Here is a 16797-nt window from a genome sequence, read left to right on the forward strand (position 1 = left end):
AAGTCAATATGGGGATTTTGCAGAAGCTGGGATTTGCAACTATCATGATGTTGCTGTGCACCTAAGTAGAATTCCTTTCGGCTCTATATTGTTTCTGTTTCACTGGAAAAAATTATGCTAGCTACAATTTCCCCATATTTTAATTAAACAAACCATTAATTATTTTCTTGCAGTTGGCACGAACAAGTAAAAAGTATGGAAAAAACAGCTTGGTTCCATGATATCCCTTTTGCATATGAAATCTGAACACCTTTAGAAAACACAATTTCAAAGGTTATGAAACCAGTTTTGAACAGCACTTGCATTAATCTCATGCTTTAGGAAGAACATAGAACTCATTTTCTCCAACTCATGCACCTGAAAGGCAATAAGGTACCTATAGTCTTCATTGTAATTGTAACTATTGTAATTAAGAGCACAATTTTCATGCATGACTTGGGGTAATAAGTGCCTTTAGCTTCCTGAACTCCCTGAAAGCTTGAAATGGTGCTTTTGTTCCAACCTGTAATTCCACTTCTGCAGCTGAGGGGACACATCATTTGGAAACATTTGTTTTCTTCCAGAAGGTGTATCTGCTAACTAGAGATGGACTGTCTATGTCGTGGTGCCTCCAAAACACACGGACACAAATAGTTACCCGCTCTGCAAGGGTGCAAGAACACAAAGAATTGGGCAAGCCCCCTGCAGAGAAACCTTCCTTCTAACGCCCTACTGCTCCACTGCTCCTCAGCCTCTCCCCTCTCCCATCCAGAACAGATGGAGCTTACGACTTGCCCACTTTGAGGGTGATGGAGTCTTATGGAGGGTGGAATCAAAGCCACTATATTATCCAAAAAAAAAAAAAAAAGGAAAGAAAAAAAAAAAAAAGGAAGGAGGAGTTGAGGAATAACATATGCTTGTCTCAGTGCCACACTCAGCTAAAACATAGTGGTCAGCAGTACTGAACGTGCATGATGATGGGGTGCTCTAGCTCTGAGTACCATGTGTGCAAGCAAAAGTTCTGCTGATCTTTGCAGTTTTTATCCCTGGTTTAGCCCAAATAATTTTCTTTGTCTAAGTTCCCGCATACTTTGAGGTTTGGGCTCAGTCCTATCAAAACCCCAAAGCAAACTTTAGAGAATTCCCCTTCCATCTCTACCCCTCTCACACATAAACCTTGCATTTCAGACCTGCTTGCTGTATCTGACCCAGATGTTTCTCCAGCAAGCTTTTCAATGCAAATCGTCTGAGTTTTCAGTGGGGACCAAACCTGAAGCCAGGCCAGCTCAGAGTGATTTAAAAATTGTGCAAATATTTTACATGGCTCTAAGAAATAATATATCATTTATGCAGATTTATATACCCATAAGCATATGCATTCATGCCTGGGTGGTTATGACTTTCCCACATGATGAATTATTGGGAAGGAATGGAGGAATTGGAGGTATGTTAAAGTGACAGCTCACTCTGTGGCTTCAAGTGAGGGTAGATACTGTGCTCCTTGCTTTTACGTGGGGATACTCCCTTCCACCCTTCTCTCATCATAAGATTTCCCAGTCACAATTCACTTGATTCCTAAAACCTTGCTCTTTTTATTGACAAAATTGGAGAAAAACAAAACAAACAAATAACAAAAAAAAACCACCAGGCTTATTTTCTTTCCTCTCCAGGGACCTCATTGAGCATCCCAAACAGTGACATCTCCGCGGGGCTCCGGATCAACAGATGCTGTCATTGAGCAATTTTAATCGTGTTAACGCCACAGTAGTGTAAAATCCATCTGATTCTCTCTTGCTAAAGAGCAAGTTCAACACCTCTACCAATTGCTGCAATTGCTCTTGGAAAAGCTTATTTATCCGTGGATAAAAATCAATCTGCGACAGCTACTGTCTTCTGTACTTCACCAAACCTGAATTCTTCCTCCAGGAAATGCAGTTTGATCCCACACCTGCCTTCTTTACAACTGGGATTAGCTATGCTCAGGCAATCCTGAGGAGCAGAGTTCAAAAACAAAGCAGCCCCACAGTGTAGGCTGGTAGAGGAGCTTGTCCTGCTTACAAAGAGCCACAGAAAAAAAATGCCAGCATCAGATTCTTATGAATAGTTTTTATAACAGTTATGCTTGGTCATCACAAAGAAACATGAGAGAACAGCAGAATTTGCTTACAAAGACACCATACGACACTGAAAAACATTTAATTGCTTTCTTGCAAAGAATGAAAAACAGTTTTCCAGCTCCACCTACATATCCCTCTATTTCATCTGACTTCCAAAGAGTCAGCTACAACCCAATCAATAGTAATTACCCGTCATCTATTCTTTGCCCCTCAATGTTGCTGTTACCTAACAGTGGTCTCTGACCACCTGGCACACTGGACTTGCAGAAACACTATTTCTTAATGAAAGCTGTAATTTCTCAAGCAATAACTCACTCTTCCATCACTAAATAATAACTGGATTCTGGCTGCTGCTGAAGAGCCCCAGCACCCTGCAAAGGCTGTATATACAGTGAGGCAATTTTCTGTTGAGAACTATTTCTTAGTTCTCAGATATTCACTTCAGCAACTTTAAATTGTGGCTAAGATGCTTAAAGAAAAAAAAAAAAAAAATCAATTTTCTGCTTAAGCTCTGCATTTGGTGCAAAATCTCGTAAGAATTAAGGAATTCATCTAAGGATCTCTAAAGCAGCCCACGAGGATCCATAAGCACAATGTACCTCTTAAGCAATCTTTAATGAATGCTTTAGGAGCATTTGCACTTGTTCCTATGTCATCACTAAAATTATTCTCAGCATCCAATGTTATCTCAAGAAAATTTTAGAATAACTAATATTCCAGTGGTTTAAATGATAATCTGAAAAAAGTGACATATCATTTCTGCAGGATAATTTAAAGATACTTATAGGATCAAATGTATCAAGTTGGCAAAGTGACTGCCATGTGTAGCATTGAAACGTATGTATTCAGGAGACTGAAATTATCCTGGGCAAATAAAGCCAAAATATAATATAGTAAAAGATTTAGCAGATAATCAAGCCACCCAATGGAACCAGCAATCACTAAAGCTATAAAACAGGCAGGTAACAACTCAAGCAAAATCTAAGTTACAGATAAAGACTAGCATTTGACTGAATAAAGAAGGCTTAAAGAAGCTAAAAGTCATAATACAGCTGTAATGAGATGCCCAGAGTCATAAATTAAATGGCAGCTACAGGTCTGGAGTCACTGATCTCCCTTTCCAGCTCAGCACTCCTGCAGGCGGCCCAGCAAGTCTGCCAGGGATGGAGCAATACAGGGAAGGTGTGGAGTGCCATAGGCACGAGGAAGCTCACCTGCTTAGAAGAATACCTTAGAAAGAACATTTTACACTTGTCACATGGTGGTGTCTTAGCTAAACCGTGATCTGCTTACACAGGCTCGGTTCATTACTCTCCCAATACAGTTGTCAGTGTGTTGAGAGAAACCAGCTGCCATGGGCTGGGGCAAGGTGACTGCATGAGAAAGATGCAATTTGGAGTTACAGAGGGTCAACACTCTCCCTGATTTTGAGTGGGGACAGCAGTGCCGAATGGGTGCTACAAGTAGTTTCCAAATAACGCACTGCATTCACTCTACATTTGGTTTTCCAGTTACCAAAACAAACAAATAGGAAAAAAAATCCACTTTTTTAAAGAAAGGAAGCCCACTTTTGTGCTAAATTTAATGGCTGCCAAGAAAAGTTTTCAAGAAATGTTTAGATGCTGTACTGAGGAACATAGTTTAGTGGGAAATATTGGTGATAGGTGGGTGGTTGAACAGGATGATCTTAGAGGTTTTCTTCAACCTTGGCGATTCTGTGATTCCAAAGAAAGCAATTTTAACAGGAATTGTTTAGCCAATGCTATCTGCATCTCCTGTAAAGTTGCATTAGCTAGGTCTCATGTGGCTTCAAACACAGTTCTGGGAATGAAGATGTTTGTCATGAGATACTCTTCTTATTTAGAATAAATAACATATATATTGGGCATGCCTTCCTGATAGGACTTTATTGCTCCTAGTCCGTATGTTTCTTCCACCTTTACGCTGTTATTTTAATTGCAGATAGCATTTGTTCTGCAATTTATAAATGCACATTGCATAGCACTGTATGCATTTCACTCTTGGGATTACAACTATTAAGTCTCAAGGATTTGCCTTCTTTCCAACCATTCTGAACTCCTGCTTTTCATCCAGCTTTCAACTTTGGTTCCAAAACGGTAACTAAAAGATGCTCCCAATATCTTTTAAATAAGAAAACCGGTTAAGTCTATATAGATGAGCATGGCTCAATTGAAATAAATCATTAAGTAGATATTTGGGTTCTGAACAATCTCATGTTGAGAATATCAATGCTTCTCAAATATAATTCCCTTGCTTTCAAGTTTAAAAGAGAGAAGATAATTAATTCACCTTAAATGCTACTTATTAACTTTAATACTATTTGGCAAATATTGGTCTTTTCATTAATTTATGTTCTCTTTAAATGCATTTTCAGACTCTATATACAATTTCAGAGTATTTTAAGATTTTAATGGGCTGTTCAGCAACATATGAAATAAAGTTGTGTTTTAATCTCTGTGGTGAATGGCAGACCTTGGGACTGGATGGAAATTTCAGTGAGTTTTCATCAACTGTCTTGTGCATAGGCATCATAACTAGAAGGTATTTCAGAGTCCCAAATACAAGCAATTGGACTCCTGTTTTTAAAGTTATGTTCAGTCCTTTCAGTTCAGCTCATCTCAGGACTGAGCTGCAGATATAATGATTTATTTTGGATTATCTTGTTGGGAGCAATCTGCAGAACCAGTGCATACCTTTCTTTCTGACTGAAGGAACTGGAGCTGTTTACTCCAGGGAAAAGGAGGCTGAAGGGAGACCTTATTGCTTTCTTTCAATACCTGAAAGGTGCTTACAGAGAGAGCAGGATTGGTCTTTTCTCACTGGTGACAGGTTGAGGGGAAATGGCCTCAAGTTGTGCCAGGGTAAGTTTAGGTTGGATATCAGGAAATGCTTCTTCACAGAAAGGGTTGTTAAGCACTGGAATAGGCTCCCCGGGAGGCGGTTGCATCACCATCCCTGAATGTGTTTAAAAACCATTTGGATGTGGTGCTCAGGGACATGATTTAGCAGAGGGATGTTAGTTAGGGTAGTATGGTTAGGTCGTGGTTGGACTCAATGATCTTTAAAGTCTTTTCCAACCTGAGTGATCCTATGATTCTACAAAATGCTGCTGTGCTTGTGGAAACAAATCCATTACAGCAGTCTCACAAAAGAAAAGTGAGTAACCTTCTTCCAGTGAGATACTTTGGCTGTGTCTTTCAAATACAAAATAAGTTGCTACTGGAATATTTCATTTCTGAGGCTTTGTGGAAGACAGTTAGTGGCCATTCACACCATTTCAGCCTCTTGAAGAGAAAGTATTTCCCAGGAAGAATGACATACGTATACCCTCTACTGACATCAGCCTCTGCTACAAAGCACAGCTGAAGCTGTATTAGAATCTGCACATCCTCAAATAACGATAGCAACTTTACGAATGAGTAGTCTGGCCAAATAAAGACAAATCATGCCTCCAGTCACAATCAGACTTAGCTTCTCTCTTCCTCCTTGCATACAACTGCACCACAACGGATGCTTTAGTTTCCTTCTCTCTTCTATTGATGGGATTGTGTTCCTTAAGGAAAACAACATTTTGCTATTATTAGTCAGCATCCTAACACTGATTCTTCTGCTGGGAGCCCTTTAAGGATGGAGAGTGACTGAAAACAGTGCCATGCCACTGTCTTCTGCGAAGGTAAGGCAATCAAACCCTTGTGTGAGCTCCTTGCTACCCACACACACACTCTAAGGCCCATAAAAAGAAGAACAAAAATCCAGCTGAGATGTAATGAAACCATGAATTAATGATTACACATCCTTCTGTGAGACCCTTGGTCCCAGCTTTGCTGATTTTTAAGATGCCAACATAGTATTTTTGATATACGCTAACTAAAAAAATACTTTGGTGTCAATGAATGATCCTAACTTCTTGTTCAAAGGAGCACAAACATAGGACTAGCAATTCAAACTCGTGTTTTTGTAGATTTTTCACTCTTGGAAATTTTCTTAATTACATGGCTGTCATTTTGACATGCAGGTGAATCAGCAACAGTTTCTTTGGGGTCTTATAAGTCTGAAAAACAAACAGTGGGATCCTGTTGACAAAGAACAGCACGGAGCTGCTCCCACAGGACCTCAGTGCACAACCAACTGGCTGTGAATGAAGTGCATAAAATGGAAGGAAAAAAAAAAAAAAAGACTGAAACCATGTCATGCCACAAAACAATGTCTTCAGTGCTTGAAACAGATCAACAAATCTACTAGAAGGAAAAGGAAAAGAACCCAAGAAAAACATCCCAAACTAATTCATCAGCAAAAGACTTCAGAAGATCATGTTTTCACAGTGGTTTCAAAGTGAAAAGCAAGATTTATTGTCACTGCCTTCACAGAGGTATTCACATAGAAGCAGTAACTTTATCCCAGAGACAAAATGTTCGAAACTAGTTGATGCTTCCAAAGGGAAATAAAGCAGCTTTTCTGTCTCTCAGATCCTGCTGGCTGCCAGTGTTGACACAAAACTTACTCTTACCAAACTCCCCGAATGCTTAGCAAGCTCAGCAGGGTGTTGTAGCTTGTTTTGTTTATTTATAGGCGTAGCAGGTTTCCTACAGTAGCTGCTACCACATTTAAAGGATCTTGGCAAGAGCAAGGCGCTCAGGATACATTGTGAAGGAAGGCCATGTCATTGCCTGGCAAGCAATTTCATGGGCTTTTTTTTGTTTGTTTGTTTGTTTTTTTAAGTCCAGAACACAATTTTTCCAGCCTCTGCTAAGTGTTACTATTTCTGAGGATATTTGAAGTCGGTAAAAATGGTAGGAGTGCTAGCAGAGAGATAAACAAGGACTCTGGAAAAAAGTCTTGCTCTGACCTTGAGGCTGAGGAAAATACTGAGGGCTCTCTAGGCAGGCTTTTCTTCCTCACTATAACTGCTCACAACAGAAGTACATTACTTAGCATTTCCTAAAGGTATTGTAAAAATCATAGTATTTCAACAGCCCATAAAGCTAACGAGGAAGACTTTTTAAAATTGAAGACTATTTTCCTGGATCTGTAATAAGTAAAACAACAGCATCTAAATCTATCCAAGTTCACCTTCAGAGGAAGCAGAAATATCTTTCAGATCAAGCATGTGCAAATGAAACACCTCGTCATGAAAGGAGCCAGAAAAAAAGTCTCTTGGAAAGTAAAATTCAAGTTCCTTGTAAAGTTTATGGCAGTCAAAGTCTAGTACAGCTGGCTACAGAGTCAATAAAGTTGGGAGTGACTCTGGAGTGTTCATTCTGGCAACATGACGTTTCACAAAGGTGAAAGCCACATTTTAGATTTCACGCAGACTTCCCCATCAGCTACTACAGACTGTGCATTAGCTATTTCATATGATTACGATGGAAAACTCCAGCTATCAAGTAATGAACATGTTGATTTCAAAGTCTGAATGTTCTCAGTCCACCCACACAGCACTTTCACACCATAGCGCACACTGCTATTTGTTGATTACCGCATTGCTTTGTTTTTGAGAACTAACTAATCAGTGAAATTGCTTACAAGCCCCATACTATGCATGTCAGCCATAGAGTCAACCCCAAAACAACGTGATTTTAAAAATCATGCCAGTGACCCTCTTTGAAGCACAGTTATGAAGTTGTGTGTCCTGCCTGCAGGTCAGGAAATAAACTACAACCTCTCTGCATACGTCAGCTTCTTTCTACTGGCTATGCTCAATAACAAAGTATAATTGGAATATATACTTAGGGATCCAACTGGCTAAAGATCACTTTACAAACTGATTCACAAATGACGTGTCACCTAAGAAGCAATTCAGCAGTTGCTGAACCTCACCAAGAGATGACAATTGTGTACAGTAACAACAAAATGTTAGACACATAGACGGAAGCACAGCACCAAAGGCCATAAAACAAAAACAGTAAATTTTCAGTGTTAGAAATTGCTCTCAAAGTTACCCCAGAACGCTCAAAGCTTTTTATCTTATTATTATTATTATTTTAGGAATCTTTAAATGATTAAAATCAAGCAAACGTAGTTTGAAGTTCTACAGGTAGAACATTCCAGCTGAATGAAATAAGTGAAAAACGTAATTTATTTTTCCTCGCCAGAGTTTTAGGAAATGCCAGTGTGGATTCTGAGAAGAAAGGAAATAAACATAAGAAGGCAAAATAATCAGACTTCTCTATTTCTGCTTTGATTTAATCTTTAGAAACTCTCAGCCTAAAATACTCCCATCCTGTGAAAAATAATTCAGCCTTCATGGCTGCTCAGTACGCAAACATGCTTTCTGTACTTGTGAACTATTCAAATCAGTAATTATTATACTGATACTAGAAAAAGACACTGGTATCAGTGTTAGATATTTGTTTACAAATTTTTCTATACTATGTAAATTATCAAGAATGCGAACCTGATTTCCCCATACTCAGTGATATACAAGAAACACACATCTAGAGCTGTCCATCACTAAAACAGAGCCTTTTTGCTTTGGAGCCACCCATTTGCTGTATTTGTAAGCTCTTCACTTCTGATGGAATAACCAGAAACCAAATTCAGATCTCAGTCACAGTGGCCCAGGTTTATCTCACTGTAATAGAGGTCAGAACCTCAATTAAATATTCCATATATGCAGCCATATAAATGTAATGCCAACTAGCAAATCAGAACAAGACTGGCGTCTTAATTCATTTATTTCCATTTGTAGTTTGCATGGTAAATTTATTGCAAATGATTCAATGACTCATGCTTTTTCTCCCGTCCTCCCTTTCTTTTTCACCTTTGCTCTCCAAGAATAGTGCTGATTTCTCCCCTCTCTGAATGCTGTATGATCTGGCAAGTCAAAGGGGACCATTCAAATTGTGAGGACTGGATCAGGACACAACCTTGGGGAGCAGCACTAAAGAAAGGCCACTTCTGAGCAAGTTTGTTGCCATACTAGCACTGCCGTTAAACCTCACAAAACCAAAACCCTTTTCAGAGACTACTGTTGAAAGCAGTTGATGAGAAGGAATGCCTACCTGAAGACAGCAAGGCTCAGGGACCAGAGCACTAGTGGTTTCCTCAGTTCAAATTTTGCTCGTTTATTCATAAGGTGCCGACCACCAAATATGAAGGCAGCGTACAGTGCTGAAAATAGAAAAGATTTCTTCCTGCAAAACAAAAACAAACAAAAAAACACCTGTTAAGAACTGAATTAGTATCAGATAGATAGCAGTCACACCTGGACATAAGTACCAAGAACTTATATGTTTCCTTGAAAGGAAACTCTGCAGAAGACATTGCCACAGCCCAGTGGAGATTTCTGTTCCTGTATGAATCTACACAATGGCACATAGGTCCAGGTATTACTTCAAGCAAAATTGATCCTGGGGTAGTTCTGCCCAAAAGGACAGCCACATTTAGCTGTCTTTCTTGGTTTACAAAGACAGATCTTCTGTGAAGATCAGAACAGACACTAGAGAGCTCATGCAGACCTCTACCTTCTACCAGCACGAGGTGAGTGCTTCATGAGGTTTTGTGATTTGTTTGTTATTTTCATATCCTATTTCCTGGTACTTGGCAATTTTGTTTCCCACTGTTTCTTACTACGAAATGCTTAAAGATCTTGAACATTTCCAGGCAGTATGGCTCTCCTACCAGGGCCAGATGCAAGAAGTCAATAGCCCCATTAAGCTGCAATGATGCTATGTCATGCCTTGCTTACAATTGCCATTGTGGGAACTCCAGTGAATGTGCTGAAAGGTCACGCAGGGCTCTGCAGTGAGGAACTTCAGTGATACTGGTTAAACTGCAAGCCTTATTTTTTAAAATGCCTGACAGTAGCCCAGCTCAGCAATAATCAGCAAGCATTTGAACTCTGGTACTACAATTCATTGCAAATCAACCACTGGATGTCAGAAATGGACTCAGTCTGGGATTTTTTTTCCATACATCACTATATTATGCAGAGTAAAACACCATTAACATACAGCTCTAATGGTGGCCTGACTGGGTGGCTATATTTAGGAGCAGATTCTTTTCTACAAAAGCTACAATTATATACAATAATATCAGTGGAATATGGCTTTGCATCAGGAGGTGCTGGCTCTTTCTGAATCCCTAAAGGAAAGACACACACAAACTATTTTATCAATATCCCAGGAAAGGTGATGGCAAGCAACAAGATCTCACGTCCCTTCTGACACAGGAAGGAGGAACACTGTGGTCTTCATAACTGTACTGGACTTCTTCCTTCCTCGCAAGATACACCATAATAATTCACACTAAGTGATATTTCATTTTAGTCCTTATTACTGACATTATTTCTTGTGAGTTCAGTCAGCTGAATGAGGTCAACAGCCAGATTACACTAATTAGAACAGATTAATTTTAGGTCACTTTACTAGCTTCTTAATGAGTTCAGCATTGTCTGCAGTGACTGCAAACAGCATTCCCATTGCACACAGCTTGGTGCTGGCAGTACTACACATGAGGTGTGACTGCTTGCATTATGTGATGCAGAGAGCAGCTGGAAGCTGTTTCAGACAAGGAGTGAGGCAACACTTATTTCCTACAGAGAGAAGAACAATACTGAATGAGGATTAGTTTGACTTTGAATGCATTTTATTTTTATTTTTGATGACTCCTAATGACTTTTGATAACTCCTACTTTTTTCAGCCAAAGGTCTTAGAATTTTCCACACTCTGCAGCATAATAGTGGATAAAGGACTGGTTAGTCCAAGTGATACAGTTATAAAGGAATTGCAGAAGTATGTACTCTTACTAATCTGTTAAAAAGAATTAGATTGATATTACCCAGCCTCCTAGCAATAATTTTGTTATAAACATTCATGAGAGGTTCATAACTACAGACTGGTTCCTAGACTGGAGATACAAAGCAACAGCAATCTCACAGCACTCAATTATTTCTGATGCGCTTTCAGTCAAAGCGAGCTCATACCAAATGAGGCTTTTTAAAGACAGAATTTTGGGTTCATTCAACAGCACTGCAACTTTTCATTACTGCTATCTGTAGAGACACTAAGTAAAGCAGGACAATAACAACAACCTTGAAGCTTAGAAAAAATCCAAACCCCAAGTAACTCTGGCAGACTTACATCCATTAAATTCAATGCTAGCATGTTCATGTGTTTGTAGTCAACACTGTTCTTCAGGGTAACACAGCAGACATAAAGACAAGGCTGCCAAATCCTCCACATTTTTCTGACATGTCTGTTTCTCACAGTTGTCTCCCACCTTCCTACATTTTCAGACTTCGGGGACTATCTATACTGAATACAACTTCATGTCTTGCTGTAGAAAGTTGCCAGCTTGTTCCCCGAGAAGGGAGGCAGAGGAATTTTCTAGACGAGCTGTAAGATGCCCTGCTCCATCTGGACATTCCTATGAAAAGGGAAAGGCTGAAAACGCAGGTGGCACCCCTCACCTAAATGCATGCTAATAGACTCAGGCTGCCAATGCTGCACAAAGGGCTTCGGTCACTGTCTCATAAAAATTCTAAAGCAGGGGCAGGTACTACCTTCAGCTGGAACACAGCCTACAGTTTTTGACTGACCCTCTGCATTGTGTAAATCAAACAGAGATTTTATTTTTTATAGAAGGTTTGCATACTTCTACACTGTCCAGAGGCTCACGCCCTTCATTAGATTTGCTGCCTGTTAGAGGCAACAGGAAAGAAGAGAAGGAAAAGAAGCAAAATTGAGAAGAAAGAGGCAGAAAAAAGTGATTTAAGAACACTGAAAAGAGAAGAAGTGACATAACATGTAAAAATAACAGCCCAAGGCCTCGTGATGAGTCTCACATACAGCAGCACGAGCCATTCTGGCATCTGTGATGTGAAGTGGAAGTGAGATTACTCTAAACACTGCAGTGCCTCCAACGAGGTGTTTGCAGCCCAGATGTACTGTTGTCACTTTCTTATTCTGATTTCTTATTCTTTTTCATTGTTATAGAGCTTTCTGATACTAACGAGGAAACTGATATAGATATATAAAATTTAATACTTTCGAAGGATTTTCTTTAATGGTTAAGGAAATTCTCACAGAAATACACAAACGACAACCTTCATTGATCTTTGAATTACTCTCTATAAGGTAACACAGAATTAGCCCTATTACATCACTCAGCAGGGGTACAGTAAAGTGAAGCAGGGCTATCTGCTTCGATTTACCTTCCATAGCTTTTTAGACATGCTTTTTATAAAGATCTATTTACTTTCCACACACAGAGCTCATTCTTAAATTCATTACCACTTCTGCATAAGCAGTTAAAGGCAACAAGTGAAAAAAAACCCAACCATATCCCAATAGCCAAAGCAGAGGCAATTTCAGGGTCCTGATGTTTTTCTTGTGGCATTCTTCATCAACATTTTGTTTACTTTACAAAAAATACACATTTCACTAAAAAGAAACATACACATACAAAAAAATCCAAATGCTTAGTAAGATGAAAGACATGACACTTTCCTTACCTGCTTCTCCCAGCTTTCAACAGAGAAACCAGTTGTGTTTATTATTGAAACTTCAACCTTGAGAGCCTAAAACAAGTGTAACACCATAACGTGATGGAAAGTACAGTGATAATACTGGGGTAGCAAAGTCTTCAGCTGTAGCAATTAAGGACAAGCCCAAGTGCAGCAAGCACTTAAATGATGTCTGGGAAGGAGTAGATCCTGGCTCTACCTCTTCTGGTCCCACAGGCACCTTGCATGCACCTGAGCTCCCCTGGGTTGGTCCTGCCTTCCCACCAGGTGCTCAATCACTGGTTTAGGCTGTGACATAGCATTTCTGCTAGAGCAGCATAAATCACACAAGCATCTCCATGACTGCGGTCCACTAGCAGTGGCTAGCAGCTTTAGCAAAGGAACTTTCTCTTGGAGGCTTGTTTAAGTATTGTACATTCTGCATGTACAAAAAAAAAAAAATAAGTGTGAAAATGCTTCACAGTCTCTCAGGGTGTCTACTTCAGAAACACTGTCAAAGCAACCCATTTTCTCCCTCTTCTCAGATTCAGCCCTGACAGAGCCAGCACAAAAAGATGTGATGTATCAGATGTGTGCATGGAAACATAGTATGAGAGCTGGCGCTGCTGCCTTTGTTTCCCATTGACCAAATCAGCCCTTATAATGGAGAAAAAGTGAAATGCAGAAGATGAAGACCAGCCCGAAATGCACATGGCAACACAGACCAATTTACTCCTACAGCCTAACCATCTTTTGACATTTATATTTAGAGCAGCCAGGACGAGTCAGACATGCGGATAGGTGACTCACCAATGACGCTCTTTGACGTCACAGGCTACTGGAGTGTAAACAGGGATACATCTCAGAATGATCATCTGATTTCTAAATCTTGCCTCTCAAGGAGTGCTCAGACCTTCAACTCCCTTGTGAGGGGCACTGCGGGGTATGTGAAGGCTGTCCATCCCAGCAGCTAGGGCAACTCCCCATGCACCCCTCTGCCAGGGGCAAGAGAAGAGGAGTCAGAGAACAAGTCCCAGGCAGGGTCCACTATCCCCACAGCTGCCTTTTCACTGGGATCTTATATCCATCAACACATTTATGGCATTATCAACACCCAGAAGCTGCATCCTCAATCCACAGGCTCAAATCCATGGAAAAGCAGCCTGGTTTAAAGGGAACTGAACTTTTTTTGTGGCTTACCGCAAAAATCACAAGCATCTGTGATCCAGCTGGATGCCTGCCTACAGATTCATTCCCCATCACCAGCCTGTGTGGGCACTGCTCCTGAGGAGGTAAGGTCAGGGAGTGAGGGGCCACACCGTCCTTATCAGACACAAACTAAAGTGAATGCAGCTAGGGAAGAAAACAACAATGGGAAACCTTATAATTTGCTTTCCTTTTGTAGAGGAAATGTTAGGGAGGTGTAAAGGTGCTAAAATGAAGTTAAAATTCATGGACAAATGTTTTAGATAGAGTAGTCAAATTCAACTGTGAAGAATATGAAATCCCTTGGTCTTTATAATCTTATAAGCTTAATGAAAGAAACTACAAACCCTTAAAGCATGTAAGCTACAATCATAAATATCTGCAATGTCATGAGAGAAAAATTATTCTTCAAGTGGAAAGCAATGCAGAAAACAAAATCCACAGAACTGTGGGCATTGAAACCAGTTGCCAGAAGTTTATTATCTCTGAAGACAAATCAGCTTTATCCTGGGATCTGTCCCAGACTTCCTCCACTTGTAAGTTGTGCTGTGAACAGGGACCCTCCTAGCAGAGATAGTAGGTGACAGTGTGCTTGCAGTGATGGCAGTCTTCTGGGTGTCTTTACCTAGCACAGCAATGGAAATCTCAGCCTGGCAGGCTGGATGTCCTCACATTCTACTGATATCCCAGGTGACAGCATTCAGCCTCTGCTAAAGTCCATGTACATATCTCCAGCGTCTCCATTCTTCCTTAAGGACAGGCCAGCATCTGACCTCACTGCTGATGCTGACCATAAATAATTACTATAATGGCCCAATATTTACAGCGTTAGAACTACAAGTTGACCGATAGGAATGTACTGGCAAAATAATGACCATCCTTGGCCCTGTTAAGGGTCTTGAGTCTTCATGGCTGCTGATGTAGTCAGAGAAGCTTCCTCTCCAATGGGAAGCTTGGCTAAACTCATTATATCCCTTTGATACGCACCTATGTAATGCTAAGAATTGTAATGGTTATAAGAGGTGATGAAAGCAGTGTCTCCCTGGACCCACCAGGCTTTGGTAGGCCTTTAGGCAGCTGCTGGAGAGATGACAGAGAGCAGAGAAGCCGATGTAGGTCAGAGCACTGAAGCTCTGATGAAAAGTTACAGTACTTTCACTCTTAATTTCATCAATGCAAATTTAAACCTCTGGCCTCTACAATAAAAAACCTGGAGCTAATAAACAAGCTCAACAGCAAGTGAACTTGGGGACTACTGACCTACATCTCTCCTGGTTAAAGCTGCTCCAGCTGTCACCTGAAAGCAATTAATGATGATACAAGTGAAGTTATGTTATACAGACACAGCTTGAAAATAACTAGATCTCCTATTGCCCCACTCCTTTCATCTGCTTCATCTGATCGAAACAATCAATGATTACAAAATTTAATGAATTTATATTTAAGTATTACATCAATGTAAGACCTACAGATCCAGCAAGACCCCTCGCAGCAATTTCTGAATGTTATTTATATAGACAAGTGCTGCTTTAGTCAGTGCTCTGGGGACAGACATTTCTTTATTTGACAGGACATGATGCAACACTGGAAATAACAGATTAGCCAGATTTTGCTAACACTACGTATATCCCTGCATATGCAGCATATGCAGGTCAGCTATCTCTTTCAGTGCAAGTGCAGCTTCTAAATACCCTTGGAAACAGTGACTTTTGAATCCCCCAAAATATCGAGAATAAAAATAATAATTTAAAAAAGCAGCTGTTAAAAGTAGGAAAAAAAAAAAACAAAACCACAAAACAAAATAAAAAAACCCTAAAACATGAAAAATGCAGTGATTGCTAGCAAGTTTTTCAGTCTCACTTAAAAGACGTTCCAGCAAATGTTGCTTCCTTTCAGCCTTCTGCAATACTACCTCAAAATGATGTTGCCTCAACTGCTACTGGATTGCAAAACACAAACAAACAAAACACTTCTGAGCACGTTCACAGTCAAAAGAGACACAGGATTCTCCTCTGGAGCAGAGCGTAGCCTTAGAAACAGGGCAGCCACAAGCCATGTACAAATAAGCCTTTATATGTCAGGCTCGGGGACCACCTTATGGACAGGATCACTTTGTAACTCTTTCAGTGCTGGAAAAAATTAAATTCTCCTTGAGGAAATCAAGCTGAAGGGATGCCTGAAAAGCATAACAAATTAGAATGACCTCACTACACTTCTACTCCTCATCTAAAGGCTGAGACCCAGACAGATGGACCTGAGCAGGCCAGCAATGCCATTTTGTGGCTCAGGTCTGATTAAAAAGAAATATTGGTGCCAGTGAGATCTCTGTAGTAGAGCTGCAGAGTAAAACGACTTACTTTCAAAGCCTGTAAAAGCTCATGGCTCTGTGAAGGAGGAGGGGGACAACAGAGCTCACAAAAAAGATATTTGAGCTGAAAAGGAAATAAAGGAATCATTTCCATCATGCATCAGTGAAGAAAAATCAGGCCACCTGGAAAACAACTACCAGCTCTGACCAGTCCTGCAGTACGCTTTGCATGATGGCAAAGATTGCTTGAAGTATCTAATAAAATCTCAGGATATCTGGCCTTTGTCTACTGCTGTGTGATCAAGTAACAAAGGAAGCCAATGGAAAAGCTGCAGCAAACCTGAACTCAATTCTTAACTAAAGAAAACCAAAAGAATCCACAAAAAAAAAAAAAGTAAAAAAAAAAAAAGTGCAATCTTGCATCTTTTCAACCGTATCTCTAAAACAAAGAGCCCTTCCAAACAGCCACTCCCTCTTTTACCAACTGGGTAGCAGTTTGGAAAAACGTTTTCCAGCAGCATGAAGAAGTTCAGAGCCACCACAAGGCAGATTTCCATGTTACTGCCTCCTTACAACATGATGCTCTGCCTATTGTCCAATATGCCCCCCAGCAGGGAACGTGTTAGCTAAGTAATAATTACCAAGTAACATTTTGAGGAACTAAACTTCTTCACTACGTATGTAAGAATGTTATGATCGAAGCAGAGGCTTCCATCCTCAG

The 16797-nt window shown here is 40.2% G+C and overlaps 1 protein-coding gene across 1 annotated transcript in view; it reads right to left on the reverse strand.

Annotated features, from left to right (window-relative positions):
- ELOVL6 (ELOVL fatty acid elongase 6) overlaps positions 1 to 16797 on the reverse strand; it is a 65714-nt gene that overhangs the window by 13413 nt on the left and 35504 nt on the right. Inside the window, exon 2 of the mRNA XM_042811510.1 lies at positions 9119 to 9250. Coding sequence (XP_042667444.1) covers positions 9119 to 9250 — 132 coding nt within the window. The remainder of the gene's footprint in view (positions 1 to 9118; positions 9251 to 16797) is intronic.

Source organism: Centrocercus urophasianus, unplaced genomic scaffold (genome assembly GCF_019232065.1).
Source record: "Centrocercus urophasianus isolate 14NV4802_14NV808 unplaced genomic scaffold, USGS_Curo_1.0 seq_13, whole genome shotgun sequence".
Classification (NCBI taxonomy): domain Eukaryota; kingdom Metazoa; phylum Chordata; class Aves; order Galliformes; family Phasianidae; genus Centrocercus; species Centrocercus urophasianus.